The sequence below is a fragment of the Neoarius graeffei genome, chromosome 8 (genome assembly GCF_027579695.1).
Source record: "Neoarius graeffei isolate fNeoGra1 chromosome 8, fNeoGra1.pri, whole genome shotgun sequence".
NCBI classification, from domain to species: Eukaryota; Metazoa; Chordata; class Actinopteri; order Siluriformes; family Ariidae; genus Neoarius; species Neoarius graeffei.
The window spans coordinates 10,158,719-10,181,608 of NC_083576.1; the positions used below are offsets into that span (position 1 = coordinate 10,158,719).

At 42.8% G+C, this 22,890-nt stretch overlaps 2 protein-coding genes across 3 annotated transcripts in view; both read left to right on the forward strand.

Annotated features, from left to right (window-relative positions):
• simc1 (SUMO interacting motifs containing 1) overlaps positions 1-22,140 on the forward strand; it is a 55,108-nt gene extending 32,968 nt beyond the window's left edge. Inside the window, exons 7-10 of the mRNA XM_060927278.1 lie at positions 5,124-5,255; positions 13,186-13,342; positions 21,668-21,752; positions 21,847-22,140. Of these exons, the coding sequence (XP_060783261.1) occupies positions 5,124-5,255; positions 13,186-13,342; positions 21,668-21,752; positions 21,847-22,058 (586 nt within the window). The 3' untranslated portion in view covers positions 22,059-22,140. The remainder of the gene's footprint in view (positions 1-5,123; positions 5,256-13,185; positions 13,343-21,667; positions 21,753-21,846) is intronic.
• cnot6b (CCR4-NOT transcription complex, subunit 6b) overlaps positions 22,124-22,890 on the forward strand; it is a 69,051-nt gene continuing 68,284 nt past the window's right edge. The window contains exons 1-2 of one of the 2 annotated variants that reach the window (XM_060927279.1): positions 22,124-22,223; positions 22,415-22,495. In XM_060927279.1, coding sequence (XP_060783262.1) covers positions 22,210-22,223; positions 22,415-22,495 — 95 coding nt within the window. In that variant the 5' untranslated portion in view covers positions 22,124-22,209. The other variant, XM_060927280.1, reaches the window with a different exon arrangement.

Consider the following 22,890-nt stretch of genomic DNA (forward strand, 5'->3'; position numbering starts at 1 on the left):
CTGTATGATGGCTGAAGTGCTCTTGAGCAAGGCACCGAACCCCCAACTGCTCCCCGGGTTCTGTAGTATAGCTACCCACTGCCCTGGCTATATATATATATATATATATATATGTGTGTGTATATATATATATATATATATATATATATATATATATATACAACCCCGATTCCAAAAAAGTTGGGACAAAGTACAAATTGTAAATAAAAACGGAATGCAATGATGTGGAAGTTTCAAAATTCCATATTTTATTCAGAATAGAACATAGATGACATATCAAATGTTTAAACTGAGAAAATGTATCATTTAAAGAGAACAATTAGGTGATTTTTAAATTTCATGACAACACCACATCTCAAAAAAGTTGGGACAAGGCCATGTTTACCACTGTGAGACATCCCCTTTTCTCTTTACAACAGTCTGTAAACGTCTGGGGACTGAGGAGACAAGTTGCTCAAGTTTAGGGATAGGAATGTTAACCCATTCTTGTCTAATGTAGGATTCTAGTTGCTCAACTGTCTTAGGTCTTTTTTGTCGTATCTTCCGTTTTATGATGCGCCAAATGTTTTCTATGGGTGAAAGATCTGGACTGCAGGCTGGCCAGTTCAGTACCCGGACCCTTCTTCTACGCAGCCATGATGCTGTAATTGATGCAGTATGTGGTTTGGCATTGTCATGTTGGAAAATGCAAGGTCTTCCCTGAAAGAGACGTCGTCTGGATGGGAGCATATGTTGCTCTAGAACCTGGATATACCTTTCAGCATTGATGGTGTCTTTCCAGATGTGTAAGCTGCCCATGCCACACGCACTAATGCAACCCCATACCATCAGAGATGCAGGCTTCTGAACTGAGCGCTGATAACAACTTGGGTCGTCCTTCTCCTCTTTAGTCCGAATGACACGGCGTCCCTGATTTCCATAAAGAACTTCAAATTTTGATTCGTCTGACCACAGAACAGTTTTCCACTTTGCCACAGTCCATTTTAAATGAGCCTTGGCCCAGAGAAGACGTCTGCGCTTCTGGATCATGTTTAGATACGGCTTCTTCTTTGAACTATAGAGTTTTAGCTGGCAACGGCGGATGGCACGGTGAATTGTGTTCACAGATAATGTTCTCTGGAAATATTCCTGAGCCCATTTTGTGATTTCCAATACAGAAGCATGCCTGTATGTGATGCAGTGCCGTCTAAGGGCCCGAAGATCACGGTCACCCAGTATGGTTTTCCGGCCTTGACCCTTACGCACAGAGATTCTTCCAGATTCTCTGAATCTTTTGATGATATTATGCACTGTAGATGATGATATGTTCAAACTCTTTGCAATTTTACACTGTCGAACTCCTTTCTGATATTGCTCCACTATTTATCGGCGCAGAATTAGGGGGATTGGTGATCCTCCTCTCATCTTTACTTCTGAGAGCCGCTGCCACTCCAAGATGCTCTTTTTATACCCAGTCGTGTTAATGACCTATTGCCAATTGACCTAATGAGTTGCAATTTGGTCCTCCAGCTGTTCCTTTTTTGTACCTTTAACTTTTCCAGCCTCTTATTGCCCCTGTCCCGACTTTTTTGAGATGTGTTGCTGTCATGAAATTTCAAATGAGCCAATATTTGGCATGAAATTTCAAAATGTCTCACTTTCGACATTTGATATGTTGTCTATGTTCTATTGTGAATACAATATCAGTTTTTGAGATTTGTAAATTTTTGCATTCTGTTTTTATTTACAATTTGTACTTTGTCCCAACTTTATTGGAATCGGGGTTGTGTGTGTGTGTGTGTGCACTGAGTGTACTTGTGACAAATAAAATGCTTCGTCGTCTTCTATAAATACTGCATGCGCCATAAATGTATCATGGATATGATAAATTGAGAAAAAGCAGGCACTATATTTCCCTGAAACCATTTTTAGTTGAGTCTTTAATATAATCTGATATCTTTATTGAACAGGTGTTCCATGAAATCGAGTCGTACATGAGCTGATAGTTGGCTATAAGCCATGTATGATGAGATTGAGTGGAATAACTGTTTTATTCTATCCACATTCACTGGATTTTGAGAAACAGAACATTGTTTTTGTGATTTTTTTTTTTTGCAAATTTGATAAATAAAAACTTCCGACAAAATAATTTCCGCTTAGAATGTGAACAAACCGGCGAAACGACAGGAGCAATTTGTGGAAAATGCGATAATGGTAATTCTTGAAAAAAAATGTTCTTACTATCAAATACTTTCCATATTTTGTTGCTTTTTTTTTTGTATTTTTTGGGTTTTCTTCTTCAGGCTTTTTTTGGCGTTTGGCAAACCAACTTATAGGTGCATTATCGCCACCGACTGGGCTGGAGTGTGGAATGGGGCTATTGTGGGGGAAACAAACAAAAATCTATTATTTTAGCTATTTCTGTTTCTTTTAAGTACTTGATGATTTTTGGGGCTTTGTTTTCGAGTAGAGTTTTTATCTCGTCCTCAGTTGGTTCAAAAACATGCTCCGTCCGCCATTTTGTTTTTCTCTACTCATGGTATATGAGCTGATAGCCTAGTGGTAGAGTAGCCAATCAGAGCGCGTGATTGCTCGTATCCAGTGAATGTGGATAGAATAATTCCAGATATGCACCAATGTCAAATGCTCATATCACATCAAACCAAACATTCCTCAACTTAAAGGAGAACCGAAGGCAATTTTATTTATTTATTTTTTTTATCATCAAAATTCTATTTATCTCATTTTATTAAATATCGGAATGCATTTTTGATCGCTATTTTGTCGCTGCTATAGCAAGTTCTGAGTGTTTGAAATATGCTCTGTAATATATCAGTCCATATGTCAAAGCGACGGCCGTAAACGAGATTCGTTGAGACCTGTGCGAGACGTCATAGGACGGAAGTAAAATGTACAGCGGAAATCAACGCGACCAACATCTGCCAACGCTGTCAAAAGACACGCGCGCCCTCTTTCGAATGCTGACGTAATCAAACCGGAAGTTTTGTTTGTTTTGATAGCAATCAGGAAAGTTTGAAAAAAGTAGGCAGTAATCGTCATTTAAACTCGTTTTTGTGCAATACTTCGTTTGGAAAACAGTTTTCAAAATGGCGGCACTGACACCTGGCTGACGCGTCACGTTTCGAAGTCTCGCACAAGTCTCGTGAAGATCGCGCGGATAAGCGACGCCTGCCGTTGACCAAACGAACTATTGCCGCTTTTCCACTACAAACGCGGCTGAGTCGTGCCGTGCCGAGTCGAGCTGAGTCGAGCTGAGCGGGGCTGTTGGAGTTGCATTTCGACTACAACCGCGCTGAACCGTGCTGGCTGGAAGTGGGTGGACACATTGGGTGGAGTTAGCGAAAGTGGGTGGACGTCACGTGATGTCGTTAAGCAGCGCAAACAGTGACATCAGTGACAGTGGCGGAACAAGTCAGAGCCGGGCCGGGGGCGGGGCAAATGACCGGGCCCTTTATTAAAGCTTATCATAACATCGTTTTAGGCTACAAAATGTCCGCAACTGCGGTGTTTACCAATTTCAACACTACCGGGTGCAACTATGTTATTTAGTACATCAAGTCCTTCAAACGAACATGTAATTCAGAAACAAAAAACATTAGGATACTGTACATGGCTCATAATAAAACATCAATAGCCTATACTGCGCACATTATTTGAAGGGCATACGAATGAGCGCTCAGAGGTTGCAACGCTGACAGGAAGAGTCCGAAATAAAAGGAGGGCGGTGCAAACCTCACTGAATGCACTGTGTTTACCAGTTTCAACACTCCGGGGTGCAACTATGTTATTTTGTACATTAAGTCCTTCAAACGAACATGTAACTCAAACAAAAAAACATTCGGCGACATACTGTACATGGCTCATAATAAAACATCAATAGCCTACTGCGCGCATTATTTGAAGGGCATACGGCGAGCCTTGCGCTCCGCGAACTCGTCCACGATGCTCTGTATGTCACTGATTCAGTGAGCTTTTAAGCGGTAGTCTCACGACCCGAATAGTAAACAATAAACATGGAGGACATGGAGTCGTTAGTGTTGCTGGTCTCGGTGCTGTGGCTTGTTGTCACCGACAACGCGGACAGATACTGGCAAAAGCGTATAGATGAGGCGAGGCGCATAAGGCTTCAGAAATTCTCGTAATTCATAATTATTCTTCTTCCGGGTTTGCGGTGTTTACAGATCCCAGCGTGCTCGCGGGGCGTGTGTGGGTATGTGAGGACACTCCTCCTCACCAATCAGTGCACAGGGGAGTGTCTGCTCACGCCCCCAACCTCACTCGGCTCGCTTCAGCCCCACTCCAAAACGGTGCGAGTTTTAGGGGCTAAGCAGGGCTGAAGCGAGCCGAGTCGTGCTGGTTTTTGGTAGTCGAAACGCGAGCCGTGTCGGGCTGAAGTGAGCTGAAGCGAGCTGAAGCGAGCTGAAAAAGGGTAGTGGAAAAGGGCCATAAATTCAACACGGCTAAAAACCGAATAGGCCGGTAAGTATAATATTTAATTGCAATCAGTTGCCAATACGAGTCACGATATAAGGTTACTAAAACCGAAAACGTAATTGAATAACACGTTAATTAAGAAATAAAGTAAGTTTAAAAATGACTTCGGTTCTCCTTTAAGAAAGTAGAAAACATGTATGAGGTTTTCATGTTGTCCCTGTGTGGGCTCCCTCAGGGTTCCTTCAGGGTTCTCTGGTTTCCTTATGCTTCCTAAAAACATTCCAGGATGAACTGGTTCAGATAAATTTCCCCTAGCTCTAAATAAGTGTCTCAATATACTGTACGTGTGTGTGTGGAGACGTATGATGGACTGGTGTGACCGTGGTAGACTCTGGATTCTCCATGACCCTGAAATGTTGTTTATACGGATCGGTTGTTAAAGCAACAATTCTGTAGACCATGTTTTTGAAACATCTTGTCCAGGGAATAGAATGATCAGATTGCCTTCTTCAAGAGAAAGACGTGCAATCTGCCTTCAGATTGTAGTAAGGGACAAACTTGGGAGCAAAAATGCTGATCTTAAAGCCCCACTGGGGTAGTGAGGATATTTTGAAATGCATGTGATAAACGATTTTCAGCACACACAGCTCTCGTTTACATCTAAGCTGTATTGGTTATTCTGTATGCAGGATGCTGCTAATTCTGCAGAGGATGCTGTTATTGGCCATGGAGGTGGACCTCAGACCCACCTGCAGCTCCAGTAAGCTCTCTGAGGAGCTGTGTAACAGCCTGAACACCATGGCACCATGCAGGCGGCTCAGGTAAGGAAAAAAAATGAGGAAGGCAGAGTAGAAGATGTGGACGTTGGCTAACAACGAGCCTCATTTATGAATCTTTTAGTCAAGTAAACCAAACCAAACTGAGAATTTCCACCGGTTTTGGAAACGTTGATTTTCTTCACACTCGCATGCATATGTTGACGCACGCCAGTTACCCTGAAATTACCAAGCAGATGCACGGCACAGCTGGTTTGCATTTTGCAAAAGCCGAAGCTCAATGAGTTGAAATGATGTGTAAACATCAGGAAAAATAAACGGAGGTAGAACGTGAAAGTTATTTTCCAGAGCCAAGTTACAGAAAAGGTGAATCAGATGTAAATTAAGTGAAGTGAAAAGAAAATGCCTTGACACGGAGGGAAAAATACATATACGGTGTGTTCCAAAATTATTGGCACCCCTTGCAAAGGTTAGGGTGGGGGGAAAAAATCCACCATTCTATGAAGTCGCTTCATCTCGCGCTGAGAAAAATCCAACCTTTAAACGAAATATTTATTCACAGTAAAACAAGTCCCTCATCAAGAAATGACTATTTTCAACAAAAACACATGCGCCACTATTATGGAGCACTTGCATGTGACGTCACAGCCGATCCAGATTGTGACAGACGCCATCTTGTCGGTCAAACGCCATATTCCGCCTTCTACTTCTGGTTCTACTTCTGCTTTTACTTCTACCTTTTCTTCTGGAAAACCCTACTATATACAATTCTACTACAACGGCTGCGGCTACAAGCTCTCCCTACCTGTGCACGTTTTTTTGTGTGTATTTTTGCGTGTTGTTCGTCTGTACCGGACTTCAATATCCACTACAACCGTATGGACTTACTGGACATTGGTTTCCAGCAGAAAATGACGGTTTGTAGCGATTTCCATCGCATGCACAACATTCCGGATGAGATAACGAGACCAGCAGGGTCTCTGTGGATTGTTATCGGAAGCAAAGCGAAGGAGGCGGCACTGGGAGCGGAAGCAAAAGCGAGGCTGCAGGCAGAGCCGGCCTGTTGACTAAGCTCAGAAAACAGCTACTCAAACCTCCACTGCTAAGCCTCTACCTCTCCAACGCCAGATCCATGTAAACAAGACGGACGATTTGGAATTACAGCTGGAATTACCTTATTCTATTCTATAATCGGCTGGTCAGTGCTATACTCAATACTTAAGTGACTTACCCGTCCAATGAGGATTCTTGTTTACAAGATGCCACATCTGAGTCGCTGCTGACAAATCCTGAATTTCTGTAAAGATAACTGTCCAGAGATTTATAAGCACGCAGTGCTTCACCACTGAGCAGCGAGGGAAAGTTAATGAGGTAATTATACACGTCCGGGTATTCCGCTGGCAGTTCAAAATCCGGTCGTGAAAACTCCGTCCGGAAAGCCATAAGGGTCACTAATCTGTAGATCGTTTTAGACATGTATCTAGTTATCTGTTCATTAGAAAAATGAGCCGTGTAGTCCGTCGGTTGAAACTGATCCATTCTGTCCACGAGTGCAGCAGTATTCAGCTGTGTTTTTTACCGACAAGATGGCGGTTGTGTACTTTCCGGTCACGTGACTGCAAGATCTCTATAGCCCCTGGGAATGATAGTGAACACAATGTTGTACCGTACCTGAAGCATGTTTCTCATTTAAATTGTACAGTATTTTTGAGTTGATTGGAGTGTGTAGGAACTTTCAAGCTGGAATCCATGACTTCCCGATTAACTGGGGGACAAATATGAGGCGACATCAAGGCCAAATTCCCTCAACATCGACATGGGAAAGATAAAAGAACACACAAACCAAATGACGGAGAAATGTGTTGACTTTCATAAGTCAGGCGATGGTTATGAAAAATAGCTGCTCACATGAAAATGTCCATTTCTACTGTTATGGCAATAATAATAATAAAAAAAAAAAAAAAAACCTGGAGCTGGTACAACCCTGCCTGGAAGAGGACCTCAGTTTATAGCCGTGCTGCCTACGACTCGTCTTGTTTTGTATTAATTTATGGATTTATGAAATGCCTGCGCATTTCAATAAATCTAATAAATTTGTGAGTAATTGAATTCAATGTATTTATCTATTTAATCTTGACCACGGGCGGCACAGTGGTGTAGTGGTTAGTGCTGTCACCTCACAGCAAGAAGGTCCAGGTTCGAGCCCCGTGGCCGGCGAGGGCCTTTCTGTGCGGAGTTTGCATGTTCTCCCCGTGTCCGCGTGGGTTTCCTCCGGGTGCTCCGGTTTCCCCCACAGTCCAAAGACATGCAGGTTAGGTTAACTGGTGACTCTAAATTGACCGTAGGTGTGAATGTGAGTGTGAATGGTTGTCTGTGTCTATGTGTCAGCCCTGTGATGACCTGGTGACTTGTCCAGGGTGTACCCCGCCTTTCGCCCGTAGTCAGCTGGGATAGGCTCCAGCTTGCCTGCGACCCTGTAGAACAGGATAAAGCGGCTACAGATGATGAGATGAGATGAGAATCTTGACCACATAATCCATAACTCGAATTATTGTAAATTATGATTTGAAGCTGATAAGGGTCCATCTCAGAAACTGGGTACTGTAGGGGTACCCCACTAAATATACTCACGGTCAATAAACTATACGGTTTTGAATGGTGATGTTGGTTTTAATTTGAAATAAAATGATGAAAGAAATAATACAGATAAAATTAAATCTTTGATGTGAATACTCTATTCAGAATTTGGCAAAAATTCTGCAAGTTTGTGGAAAAATGGCAGCTTGATCTGGGACATGATAAACGGTTGACTACATCGCGTTCCCTTAAAAAGGTTGTAGTCCACTGAAAAGTCTACAGTTATCACTAATTGTATTTTAAGTTGTAACTTTATCCACCTAAGGATTGGTGCGCTCACAGAATAATCATAACCGTAATAAAACATCATGCAAAATATTTCATCACCGTCGTAACTCCATTTTCCACAAAACCAATACGATCGTGTGTTTTGATCTAAACGGAAAGCCTCAGGGTCGAGGTCACGACCTCACCAAAAGTAGTAACTTAAAATCACTACGCCGTATAAAAACTTGGTTATAAATCTGCGATTTTGTTTTTTAAAATGAAAGCTGAAATTTAGGTATAGAATATGTTTCTTACAGAATATGTTACGATGGTAGCTGGTCTTGTATGAATTTCTGAGCTATAAAATGAGTTGTGGTCTATTTTTTACCGTAGCGTGTTATTTGTGTGCGGGGAAGGACACGCATTAACAATTTGCATGTGTAGAATGGAATTTTCCACTCCAACAGTTAGAAGTTGATCGCGCTTCCATTTGCGGTCTTTCTGTTACGCGGGTGATCTGTTCGGCCGTTATCACTGAAAAGGTGAGTTTTGACGGTTTTATTTTGTTTTAGTCTTGCAGTATAAGGCAATAGAATGTTTTTTTCATCTTACTTTCATATTTTGTCGTGTTTGAGTATTTTTGGCCAATATTTTGCAACCATGGTCAATTTAGAGCGAACTTTTGATAGAATCTACGGCCAGTCATTTCGCCTCGCGCTCCGTCCGGTGCGGTAGTGATGTCCCGTTGCTCGCGCACCGCAGCAGAGACCCGCGCGACCTTCAGCCGGTACAGTCGCTGTTCTTTTACCACCGCCGTTATTCTCATCTTTCCGGTGTGTTCTCGATTTTTCCATTGTGTCCTATTTCGCCATATCAAATACCCAAAATGTATCTCATTATTCATATTTAAGTGAATAATCAAATCAATCCAGTCATCATAACTTGGCGTTTTTAACCCAAGCGATCAAAAAGAGGAAATTTATTCAATATTTTCACTCATCTGTGAAGGAGCGGCTTTAATTCTTCATGATGGAGTTATTTTATATGGAAATCAATTTTACAAAAACATTTGAATTGGAATTAAAAAAAAATGTTCCACAGTAGAGGCCAGATACAGCAAGATACTATCTTTATTCTTATTAAACATGACAAAAGAAACATTGAGTCTTAGGTAAATGCAAAAAAAACCTAGTAAAATTAGGAAATTTATTTTTTGACCATAATGTCCCAAATGAGAGAGCAGTTTCTGAGACGGACCCATAAATCAAGATGTGTCATTTCTAGTTAGTCTTATGCATATGTTTGTACACACTCAGGAACATGAGTAGGACATGAACGTTTTTCCCCAGTTATGGACAAACATTTTTACAAATAAACCATTATTACTCACATCCATGTTGCACCCACAAATTCCTTCCAGAACATTCAGTCGATCAGGAACCAGGTTCTTAGCTGGTGTGTGAAGATGATGATGATGATGCAGTTATCGCTGAAGTGATGCAATGATTCAGTGCACTAGTTTCTCTATTTACTGTCCAATACTGATTACCCTCATTATATCCCCGCTCTGAAGGATGGGAGGGGTGTGTGTGTGTACTGGTTTACCTCTGTCCATCTATATCTCCGTATGTGTGTCCATCCGAAACAGCCTTTTTCTCAGCAACCACAAATCATAGCCGCTTGGGGTTCTATACCATGTGTACCGTGTTCAGGTCTGTTGCACATCGACTTCCTGTTTACCGACTGAATGTATTTACGAAACATATAGCGTGGATTTAGAAAATTTTCGTCATATTTTTCTCAGCATCTACAAATCACAACTGCTTGATATTTGGTACCGAGCTTCAGCTTGGGGTTCTACAACCCCTGGCAAAATATATGGAATCACTACTCTTGGAGGATGTTCATTCAGCTGTTTTACTTTGTAGCAAAAAAAAAAACAAATCAGAGACATGACACAAAATTGTTTTATTTAACAGCTGAACATTCTGGCTTTGTAAAATATACTTCAAAAAATTATATGAAATTGTTGTAATTAATGGCACATTTTTTTTTAAAGATCAAGTCGAAGAAAAAATTATGGAATCACTCAATGATCTCATCTCATTATCTCTAGCCGCTTTATCCTGTTCTACAGGGTCGCAGGCAAGCTGGAGCCTATCCCAGCTGACTACGGGCGAAAGGCGGGGTACACCCTGGACAAGTCACCAGGTCATCACAGGGCTGACACATAGACACAGACAACCATTCACACTCACATTCACACCTACGGTCAATTTAGAGTCACCAGTTAACCTAACCTGCATGTCTTTGGACTGTCGGGGAAACCGGAGCACCCGGAGGAAACCCACGCGGACACGGGGAGAACATGCAAACTCCGCACAGAAAGGCCATCGCTGGCCACGGGGCTCGAACCCAGACCTTCTTGCTGTGAGGCGACAGCGCTAACCACTACACCACCGTGCCGCCACACTCAATGATGAGGAAAAAATTATGGAATCAAGCTATAACTTGCATTTCTAAAACAAATATCCGCACAAGCCTAAATGTGCAAATTAGCCTGCAGTTAAAAGAGACTGCTTGTAGACCTGAATGAGCTGTTGCACCTGGCTGATTGACAGAAAACATGGCCCCAACAAGAGAGCTGTCAGTTGAAACAATGGAAAGGATTATAAAACTCCTTAAAGATCATCATTCAACACGGAGGCCCTGTTTACATTATTTCGAATCAGCGGATCACAGGGGTGATAGCGTTCCGGCGCCGCGCCGGATTTCCGGCGTACCGTGGCTGGGGAAAAAAAAAAAAAAAACTAGTTCGCCCATTGTCCTGTGTCATTCTGAGATGCGCAGATAGACAGTAAAGGGAATTACACTGTTTTTTTTCACTGAACAACAGTGGTGTGCATGGCAGGGTTGCAAGGAGAAAGCCACTGCTCTCCAAAAAGAACATTGCTGCTCGTCTGCAACTTGCAGACAAACTGTGGACAAGCCAGAAGGCTATTGGAAAAATGTTTTGTGGACGGATGAGACCAAAATAGAAATTTTTGGTTTAAATGAGAAGCGTTATGTTTGGAGAAAGGAAAACACTGCATTCCAGCAAAGTCCTGACCTTAATCTAATGGAAATGTTGTGGAAGGACCTGAAGCGAGCAGTTCATGTGAGGAAACCCACCAACATCCCAGAGTTGAAGCTGTTCTGTACGGAGGAACGGGCTAAAATTCCTCCAAGCTGGTGTGCAGGACTGATCAACAGTTACCGCAAACGTTTAGTTGCAGTTATTGCTGCACAAGGGGGTCACACCAGATACTGCAAGCAAAGGTTCACATACTTTTGCCACTCACAGATATGTAATATTGGATCATTTTCTTCAATAAATAAATGACCAAGTTTAATATTTTTGCCTCATTTGTTTAACTGGGTTCTCTTTATCCACGTTTAGGACTTGTGTGAAAATTTGATGATGTTTTGGGTCATATTTATGCAGAAATATAGAACATTCTAAAGGGTTCACAAACTTTCAGGCACCACTGTACAATGCTTCCAGAGTCCGAGATGAAAACATTCAAAATGGCGAAACGCCATCACACAGCCAACAACGCTATGCCATTTGGCGAAAGAGATGAAAATTAAGAAAAGTTAAACAAACTTACCAACATAACTCAACATTTATTTAAATGTCCATTAATGTTACAGGATTTCTTGACTGTCTCTACAGTTGTAGGAATGTTAGGCCCTGTATATTATGGCGCTATCACTGCCTCCATGAACCCGGCTATACGGCCTCTTAAATTTGGCTTGGCGATTAATATCGCTCAGTACCTGAGCTGAAAGAATCCTCAGTGAAATGGTCCGAACAAAGTTTGTGGGAAACAGTAGGTGGAAAGTTTTTTCTACGGCAGTAGTGAGCCCACACTTTCCTTCAGGTCCTTGGGGAATGCAAAAAAAACTTACTCCAGGGCATTTCCCATTGGAATTATTGCAACAACACAATACACCATGATGTCCAATGTACGTTAAAGACTATAAAAACAATTTTCTTGTCATCCACGTCTCCATTCATCTACCCGCTTGTGCTGTGCCCGAAAGTTTTTGTGACGTATGATCACGTGACGGCGGCTCTTCCGGTTGTAAAATATGCATATCGGAAGTCGAGCAGAAATGCCATACAATCATCACGAATATAACGATTTTGCTGAATTTAATAGATGATTTTGTATTTGTTCATTCATTCATTCATTATCTCTAGCCGCTTTATCCTGTTCTACAGGGTCGCAGGCAAGCTGGAGCCTATCCCAGCTGACTACGGGCGAAAGGCGGGGTACACCCTGGACAAGTCGCCAGGTCATCACAGGGCTGACACATAGACACAGACAACCATTCACACTCACATTCACACCTACGGTCAATTTAGAGTCACCAGTTAACCTAACCTGCATGTCTTTGGACTGTGGGGGAAACCGGAGCACCCGGAGGAAACCCACGCGGACACGGGGAGAACATGCAAACTCCACACAGAAAGGCCCTCGCCAGCCCCGGGGCTCGAACCCAGGACCTTCTTGCTGTGAGGCGACAGCGCTAACCACTACACCACCGTGCCGCCCTTGTATTTGTTGATGCAATTAATTCATATTTTTAATGGAAAGAAACTGATATAGCGTGCATTTATGTTTCATGTCCTTTAACATCCTCCAGGAGTAGTGATTCCATATTTTTTGCCAGGGGTTGTATACTGTGTTTACTGTTTTCAGGTCTGTCGCACATCGACTTCCTGTTTACCGACTGAATGCATTTTTGAAACATATCGGGTGGATTTTGACGCTATTTCAAGAAGCAAAATGTTATTTCAAAATGACGGTTTCCCAGGATGCTGTGTGAAATCCCTGGGGAGAGACACGGCTCTTTACTTGTTTCAGAGTTCATTATTTGTTAAAGTCAACATTCATAATAAGTGTCCTGCTCCTTCGATTGCTTGCATTCTGATAGAAGCGAGAGCGGAGGAGGGAGACGTAACTGAGCAGGAGCTCACAGTTGATCTTGTTCAGAGCTGTGTGTAATAAATCTGTGTGTTTCATGTGTAATGATTTCAACACCCCTACCTTTTTTTTTTTTCCTTTTCCTGTGTGTGTGTTAGATTTCTGTTGTTAAGCACGCTGCAGAGCAACCTGCTGAGGTGCAAGATGGTGGAGCTGCTGCTGGATCAGTCCTGCTCTCAGAAGAGAGTGTTGCCCATGTCCTTCAAACTGCTGCTGCACTTCCTGCACACGTCCACACTGGCACCAGACCCATCGGTGAGACCGCAGCACTTCACACTCCATCATCATCATCAGGATTTAGTTCATCTTCAGCTTTCATTTTAAATGTAGCTCAGAGTGTTGTATTTAAGGACGTAAATGAATTTTAGGTAAAACATGAACCAAAAAAAAAGTGTTTCGATGGCAAAAGTATTAAAACGAGTCCAAAATGTGAGCGAGTAATGAAATTGATGGCCATATGTTTTTTATTTTAATAGGGAAAAAAAGAGACGGCCACTTTTGAAAACTGTTGCCGCAGGCGTTTTCAGTCACAGCGGAACGTTTCTAAAGGTCTGAAGTCCTGATTAATCAGGTCGCAAGTTTGGCAGCAAGCAAGAAAAACAAACATGCAGGACAAATTAGCAGTGAAGGTCAGTCATCGTTGGAGGATGATGTGATGAGATTTACAGCGTGTTGAATCTAAAATAGATGTTACCAACATTGTAAGGTAGCTAAAATGTCTGTTTTGTAGCCTGGTAAGCCAGACTAAATGTGAATCTGGCCTCGATCCGTAGACATTTCCGAAGTGGGTAGGAGGAACAAACCGCTGTCTTTCAAACTGTCTCTGTGCGTATAGGCCAACGCTCTGACCAATCAGCGCAACAGTGACTGTGACGTAGTCAGAGCGACAGAAAGCAGTGGGGGAGGCCTTGAAATAAATAATTTTTCAAAATGCGTATTAATTAATAAACAGGTTCTAGATATTAAGAAGTTTGGAGATGATGACCACAAGTTTGGAGTCTGTACCACATACTTAACATTTTTTTTTTTTTTTCCAAGTGTTTTTCAAGTGTTTGCTTAAACTGTTTTTGAGAGTTTTTATTTAGTGGTGTTTGGTGAAATAATTTCCCTTAAATTTAAAATAACGGGAAAATAAGAAACAATCAAAAAGTAATGTTTCAAAGCCGTTTATTAATTCTTTGTACTGCACAAACTAGCCCCATCCTTTTGGCTACGAGCGGAGCCAGCTGGTAGATCAGACTTTTGCCATAGCCGGTCGGCAAAACAGCGAAAACGTCCTTCTTGAAAAGGAATGAGCGGAGAGCCTCTTCCTGCTCATGTTTCAACGAAAACTCCAAGTCTAATTCTTCTAAAACTGATTCCAAAGCGGAGTCAAACGCGCGCTGTTCACTAGCCGTAGCCATCTTTCCTGCTGTGCTTTCTCCAGCGTCGCGCAGCTTTGTCGTCACTCCTGCAAAAGCCCGCCCAAAGAATCCAAACAAAAACCTTGCGTTGTGATTGGCGGGCACGATTTGATGCCCGGGGTGTTTTTGTTTATATGGTGCGAGGCTAGAGCCATTCGCTAGGCAAAAAATATTTTTGGCCGCTAGGCAGGTGGGTCTAGTTTACTAGGCTATCTGTTTTGGGGATATTCTCTGCTTTCACATACCCATAATGCTTTGTGCCTTGGGGGGGTAACCAGGTGCTATATTTGTTTCGAAGTCGGATGACTTTAGTCATTTCTTCGATTTCACATGGGGGAAAACAACTTTTCCTGATTTTAAAGTTTTTATCCCCCACTGGCCGAAAGCCCTGAAGGGGGATTATGTCGTGGCGATTTCCGTCCGTCCGTCCGTCCATCCATCCTTCCCGGGAAGGGTGCTCACCTTCTGAAATCAACTCCTCTCACATGCCCCTTTTCCACCAAAGCAGTTCCAGGGCTGGTTCGGGGCCAGTGCTTAGTTTGGAACCGGGTTTTCTGTTTCCACTGACAAAGAACTGGCTCTGGGGCCAGAAAAACCGGTTCCAGGCTAGCACCAACTCTCTGCTGGGCCAGAGGAAAGAACCGCTTACGTCAGCGGGGGAGCGGAGTTGTTAAGACCAACAACAATAAGACCGCGAACGATCGCCATTTTTAAGCGACGAGAAGCAGCAGCTGTACAAACGCGAAGTCATTTATTATTATTATTATTGTTGTTGCTGCTGCTGCTTCTGTGTTGTTTTTGCTTCGATATTCGCGCCAAGGTTTATGCAAACGTAGCGACGTAACTGACGTATACAGCGACGTAATGACGTGTCTTTCCTTAGCACCGCGAGCTATGGAAAAGCAAACTGGTTCTCAGCTGGCTCGCAAGTTGAACGAGTTGTGAACCAGCACCAGCACTGGCCCCGAACCAGCCCTGGAACTGATTTGGTGGAAAAGGGGTAACGGTTTTTGGATGAATTTCTCGAAGCTTGCCAAAAGGCCAACCCTATATTTCATTGAAAACGGTACAACAACAACATATCAAATGTTGAAACAGACTTTTTTTTTGTTTTTTGAAAAATATATGCTCATTTTGAATTTAATGTCAGCAACAAGTTTCAAAAAAGTTGGAACGGGGCAACAAAAGACTGAAAAGGTTGTACGTTGCTAAAAAAAAAAAAAACTAATTGGGTTAATTGGCGACAGGTCAGTAACATGATCGGGTATAAAAAGAGCATCCCGGAGAGGCGGAGTCTCTTCGAAGTAAAGCTGTAGAGCAGTGGTTCTCAAACTTTTTTCACCAAGTACCACCTCAGAAAATACTTGGCTCTCCAAGTACCACTATAATGACCAACGTTAAAATACAGTAGCGTAGTAGGTCTAAGTATTCATTAAAAACAGGGCGGAGGTTTTATTTAACAAGTATATTTAATATTGTTGGCCACTGTAACATTACACACAGTACTTTGAACATAACACTGTGTTTAAATATAGGAAAATAAAACACTGTACTTAAATAATGCTAATGGCGCAAACAGCAGTTCCCCGACTGTGTGCGGCTTACCGGCTCTGGCGATCAGGAGGCTGGCACGATATGAAGCTTCCTGTGCTTTGGCTACGGGTGTACCGTAGGACAGAATGGTGGACTTGGACTGCTTCAGTTCATCACGTTTTCGTAAAAAAAAAAATCCATTGGTTTGTCCTTTAGTGCTGTGTGTTTGGTTGTAAGATGCCGTTTGAGATGCGATGGTTTCATGGACTCATTGCTCAGAACGTCCCTGCATACAACACACTGTGGCCTGGGCAGCTCCTCTGTCCCGCTCCAAATGAATCCCAGTTTTATGTATTTTTCGTCATACTTCCTCCTCACTGGTTTCTGCCGTTTGCTAGCAGTTCTGGGGCTGGTTTTGCCACTGTCGTTAGCATCTGCGCTCGGCTCACACATGTTCTCCCTCTCTCCTGATCCACGCTCCCATTCGCGGATTTAAGCCACGACAGTAATTTTGTCGTACCCGTCATAATTAGCAAAGCCACCTCCACCTTTTCCCACCACAGCCTAGTCTACCAATGGCGGATAACCGTCTGTCAGCGGAACCGGCGGGAATGCGTACGTACGCTACATATGGCTACCCAGAAGCACTTGCAAACTTTTTCAAATTATTAACTTAATTTGTATTTCCTTTCATTTTCTTGTCATCGGTTGATAAGATATTTTCAACCATTCGGATATTATGGATAGTATTTCACGTTTTATTTTTTAAATTTTATTTATATTTAATTAAGTGATTCTTTGGCGTACCACTAGAATGGAGCCCGCGTACCACAGTTTGAGAATCACTGCTGTAGAGGGATTCACTGCTCTAGGAAAGACTGCATGGGCAGACAAACTGCTGGAACAGTTAATGTTGATGCCTTTCTGTTTTAGCCGGCATTACCTGTTTTTCAGCAGCCTGTGCTGCGGTAGCTCTTCTGTAGGATTGGACCAGATGGACTAGCTTTAGTGCCCCATGCGAATCCGTGAGCCTTCGACACCCATGACCGTGTCGCCGGTTCACTGGTTGTCCTTCTTCCTTGGACCACTTTTGGTAGGTACTCGCCACTGCATACTGCGAACACTCCACAAGGTGTGCCATTTTGGAGCTGCTCAGATTCTTACGCTTGCCCATTTTTCCTGCTTCGAACACATCAACTTCAAGAACCGAGTGTTCTCTTGCTGCCTGATGTATCCCATCCCTTAACAGGCGCCACTGTAATGAAAGAATCAATGTCACCTGGAGGGGTTTTGAATTTTATGACTCATTAGTGTAAATACATATCTACGGAAGCCGAGAGAGGCCCTTCATATAATCCTTATTTTTTTTTTATTCACCTTGTTATCCCGAGATAACGACATAATTAATTCAGGATCTCGAGAAAACAACACAACTAATTCGAGATCTCGAGAAAACAAAACCGTTATTCCGTGATCTCGAGAAAACAAAGCAATTATTTCATGATCTCGAGTAAACAGCTGAGAAATGGTTCATTCAGGTGCGCCAAGAGACTTGATATGCTGACTTTGGGGCTGTTTCTCATTCTGTATACCGTAGACGCAACTTTGGTCATTAGAATGTCTGGAATAATCGATCACCTAATAAGGCAATATTTTGATCAGGGGTTGACGTAGGGAGAGATTGCATTAAGTCTTTTAAAGGGGTACCAAATATAATATATGCAGTTGCTGATGTGACAAAGTAACGTATTCTATCAAATTTATATACTAGAAAACAACAAAAATATCTTGGTAATTGTAAATATAATACTTTATACGCTAAACCGCACAAGAGTCGCCATTTTTAAAAGACCGTGACGTCAGCGCTACCCACTGCACTAGCGGAACTCTCCGAAATAGAGGAGATAAGCGTGTAATCATGGCGTCGGGCGCATCAAGTGAAAGCGACAGCTCGGTCGAATCATACGAAGAGATCCCGCAAGACACACTGCAAGCAGGCTATGGCTTAGAAGGGTACCAGTTTGAACCTAGGAGAGGTACTATGTAGTGGAAGTTCATTATGTCTAACTATTAAAGCTATTTTAAGTTCGTTTCTTAAGACAAGGATTTTTAAGATGTTACCTTGTTGACAGTTTCGGCGAGAATCTTCCGCCTTCTTCAAAACAGTCACCAGATGTCGAGTGGTGACGTGCCTTATCAGCTGATGTTACGCTACGGAGGCGTGAACGTCCCGCCCAATTTGACAGGTAGTTCATGCCTCCTGCTGTCAGGTCGCTCCCCCAGGACACATCTAGTGACTGTTTTGAAGGCGGAAGATTCTCGCCGAAACTGTCAACAAGGTAACATCTTAAATCCTTGTCTTAAGAAACGAACTTAAAATAGCTAGGAGAGGTACTCTCGACTCCGGTGATGAAATAAGAGAAGAAAGCTCGGATGACGGCGAGGATGAGAGTGATGCTGACCATGGGCATGGCGAGCGTGGGGCAGAGCGTCTGCGTGCAGGTGACACGGCGTGGTGCTCGTGCGGAAAATGTAACGTGGAGTTGCTCACGAGTCCAGCAGAATTTATTTGCTGCAATGAGATAGGCGCCACCCGTGGACTTGCGAAATCGTCGCAAGAGGCAGAAACAGGTATTTCACACGTGCTATTCCCAACACAACTGGGCACATACATACGTCATGAGTGTTACGCAGAGAAAATGAACGCGCATTCTGATTGGATAAAATTAATATCATGGCAGGCTGTTCAAACTGCGGAAATAGTTTGCTCGAGCTACTTTCAAAACACTATAACTTTCCAACCTTAGAACAAAAAACTTTTTTGTAAGTCTTGAATAAGGTTCGTTAATGTGTGTTTTATTGTTATATTTACTCTATATATTGCCCTCTGTTCCCCTTTAATAAGGGATAATTTCAAAATTAGTCCGCGGCACCTCCGCAGAAGACTGGCCCCCCTCTCTCTCAAGGCATTTCTGCTCTGTTACATGTCTGCCAATTTCTAAGTCTTCATTGTCTGACCCACAGGGGGCGCAGCTCTGCTAGAAATCTCAGCTGTTTTCTCGAGATCATGAAATAATTTTGTTTTTTCGAGATCACGGAATAATTGTTTTGTTTTCTCGAGCTCTCGAATTAGTTGTGTTGTTTTCTCGAGATCCTGAATTAATTATGTCGTTATCTCGGGATAACAAGGTGAATAAAAAAAGATTATATGAAGGGCCTCTCGCGGCTTCCGTACATATCGGGGCTAAATCTTAATATAAATTTTTAACAAAGTGAGTACTTCTACATTCTTCATCTTCCTTTCTTCTTCATGAAGTTCGTTGTCTTCCGAAATGCGAAATGTTCTCTCTAGACCCAGCGTTTGGTTTGTCCATTCCAGGCTGCTGTGGAGGACGTCCTGCTGTCTGTGTAGATACGTAGGGCTTTATTCTAAGCGTACAAAAATACGATTCCTACTAGTTACAGGTGATTTATCAAATAAACATCCAAGTCCTTCCCACGCCATGTGGTGCATAGGGCGGCGCCGATGTCCGTTTCCGTAGCCCTTGGCCTCTCGCCTGTTATATAGCTAGGGTTACAGTGGGGGGGGAGGGGCGTGTCCTCTGGTAACCGCAAGAGTTTGACTCCCTACTCGCATCTGTATTGCAGCGTGCCTTGCCAGACGGCAGTAGGTACCATTTTTTTATGATGATCTTTGGTATGACCTGACCGTGAGTAGAACTCCCGATCGAGAGGCGGACATGCTAACCACTAGGCCAACTCGCGGTACAGGTGATTATACACTAATGAAAACATATAATTAAGAATCCTATGTTCCATTTCTGCTCCTATATCCCTTAAATCTGACATACCGCACCTTTAAAACTCACTCATTTTGCTTTATGAATCTGTTGAGACGTGTCAAGAACAAAACTCACCAATATGAGCGAGTGTGACATGATGTCTACAACAGTGATCATTTTGCATGTTAAAGTAGTTTTAGAATTTGAAAATCGCCTTTGCATGTAACGATGAATACTAATATTTGTAGTATATTACAAAAAAAATCACTAAAAAATGTTTATCCGTAATGATTTTATAGAGGATTTTCTGCGATAGCCCACGAGCAAAACATCGCGCCGCGATCACGTGACCGATGACGTAGTAAATTGACAAGCTAGACAGCTCACTGCCTGTACATACTGTGACTGTGAGTGACACTTCGCGGATCTACGGATTATTTCCACTGTATACGATGGTAAAAAAGTGTGTAGTGAAAGTTCATTATGTCTACCTATTGAAACTATTCTTTAAATTCGTTTCTTAAGACAAGGATTTTTTTAAGATGTTACCTTGACAGTTTCGGCGATAAACTTCCGCCTTCTTCAAAACAGTCACCAGATGTCGAGTGGTGACGTGCCTTATCAGCTGATGTTACTTTAAGGAGGCGTGAACGTCCCGCCCAATTTCAAAAAAAGACAAAAAAAAGACGTTCACGCCTCTTTAGAGTAACATCAGCTGATAAGGCACGTCACCACTCGACATCTGGTGACTGTTTTGAAGAAGGCGGAGGTTTATCGCCGAAACTGTCAACGTAACATCTTAAAAAAATCCTTGTCTTAAGAAACGAATTTAAAGAATGGTAAAAAAAGTGTGTCGCGTACAGCTGTTCTAAAACCAGCAAAGACGGAGTATCTCTGCATCAGTTCCCTGATCCTGATCAGAATAATGGATACGATCTCGCTGAGTGGAACCGGCAAGTAAAGCGGACGAGGGCAGACTGGTGCTAGTTGAAGGCTAGTGCACATATTTATGCTGGTGAGTGTAAAGGGAAAAGTGTTTTTTATAGTCCATGGGAGAATCTTGAGGCGCGCTTTGAACGAGCTTCCCGAACCTTTAGGACAATTAAAGGGTTCTTTAACTAAACAAGAACTAGACGATCCCTGGATGAGTTCCTGCTTTGCACTTCTACGATACAGCCGTGACTGTCCCCATTCAGGCCCGCATTTTTCTTCTCCCCAAGCTCCGAACGCACACAAAGCAGACTTTGACAGCTGCAGTCATTTCCGTGTTGTTGGAAAGGCCGCTTGAACGCCATCGGTTCGCCCCAAATATACCGCCGATCACGATGCACATTTCGGCCCAGACCTCTGATTTAGTAGAAAAAATGTTGTGCATCGACTCACCTCGACTGGAACACGATTCACTTTCGTCTTCAGACGCAATTTCGTCTGAATAATCGCTGTCTGATTCACTCATTTCGCTTGTGTTTATACTGGATGCTGCCATCCTGGTCAATTTACTACGTCATCGGTCACGTGACTCCCGACTGGGATTTCCAGGAAATGCTTCCCAGAAGCTCGGTTTTGTCGCTCAAATACACCCCTTTGATGGGGAAATTTTTTTATTTTTAATTTGCATACATTGAATATATACCCTTATACTACATTTTCATCAATAGTGGGTTCTAAAATTCTAGAACTACTTTAAACAACTTCTCGAAAAATTCCATAAAAACAAAAAGCTCTCCCAAAGCACATTATGAACACACCCTGTCCTGTTCACGAACTCCAAACTCAAACGCACGAAGCTCCAGGGAGGAACTGAAAGCAGCATGAAGCATTTCCTGATTACACCACCACACATTGTTCTTTATTTCTATCAGGATGGCGTGGAGAGATGGAGAAGGTGGGACGAGCTCCTGCAGCTTGTGTGGATGCTCATGCTCAGCTATCAAGAAGTGATAACCGGTAGAAAGTTAATTGTCCTAATCCTTCCCTTTTCTTGAACCAAACGATTTCTGGAGGAAGAGGCTTAATTAATCTCGTCTTTTCCTCCCATCAGGTCATCTTCGCTACTCTATTACAGAGCGCTTCAAGCTGACCCGCGCTCCCATGTGGACCCAGAACGACCAGGTGACCCGAGCCGCAGTCCAAGAAGCAGCCGAGGCGTTCCTGTCTCGCGCGGTGAAGGACCTCGGGCACGATCTTCCCTCCCAAATCCAAGAGTCGTTATCCCAGCTACAAGAACACTTACTGAGTATCTCTCTGCAATAACAAACCAAAAATCAATGTGTGTATATATGATAAAGATTATTTTTGTAGATATTTTTATTATTATATAAATTTTAAAGCTGTCTGTTTGAATTATTTCTTTGTGAGCACTTGTCTAAGTGGTTGAATTGATTGAAAGGAGAAGGTTGAACGAATGCAGATTATACAGTGAGTAAAAAGTTTGTTTATAAAGCACCGAGTGCAGATTTTTATTGTTTTGTGAGACCGTTACGTAAAAGTCAAATCGATGAAACATATTCAACACCAGCTTCTCCAATTGCAGTTAAAGTATGCACAGTCGGCACGTTTTTTAAATTGTTTTAATTTCAGGGTATTGTGTATTCCCACTGCATGCTCAGAGTTCCTGGGATAGACTCTGGATCCATGGCGACCCTGACCGGGATAAAGTGCTCGATGATGAAGGGGCTTTTGATCCTCAGGTGAAAATAAAAAGCTTTTGATGCCTTATGGCTCATGGTCCCTGGTTCGATTCTGAGCTCGGGTTACCGTCTGTGCAATGTTTCCGAGCATGTTCTTCTCATGTCCACGTCGGTTTCATCAGGGTTCTCTGGTTTCCTCAAACCTCCTAAAATTATGCCAGAAGGTGGATTGGTTATGAAAACTACTCCTTGGTGTGTGTGTGTGTGTGGTGCCCTGGCATCCCATCCAGCGTGTTTTCCCACCATAAGGCCAATTTATGCTGACAACGCAGTCCTCGCAGACGGTGTCGCAGATGGCGTCTGCGTAGCCCCCCCACCTTCGCAGACGCTCTGCGCGCACCTCCCAAAAATTGTGACCGCCGCAGAAGCCTCGCAGACAGCGTCACAGACAAGAG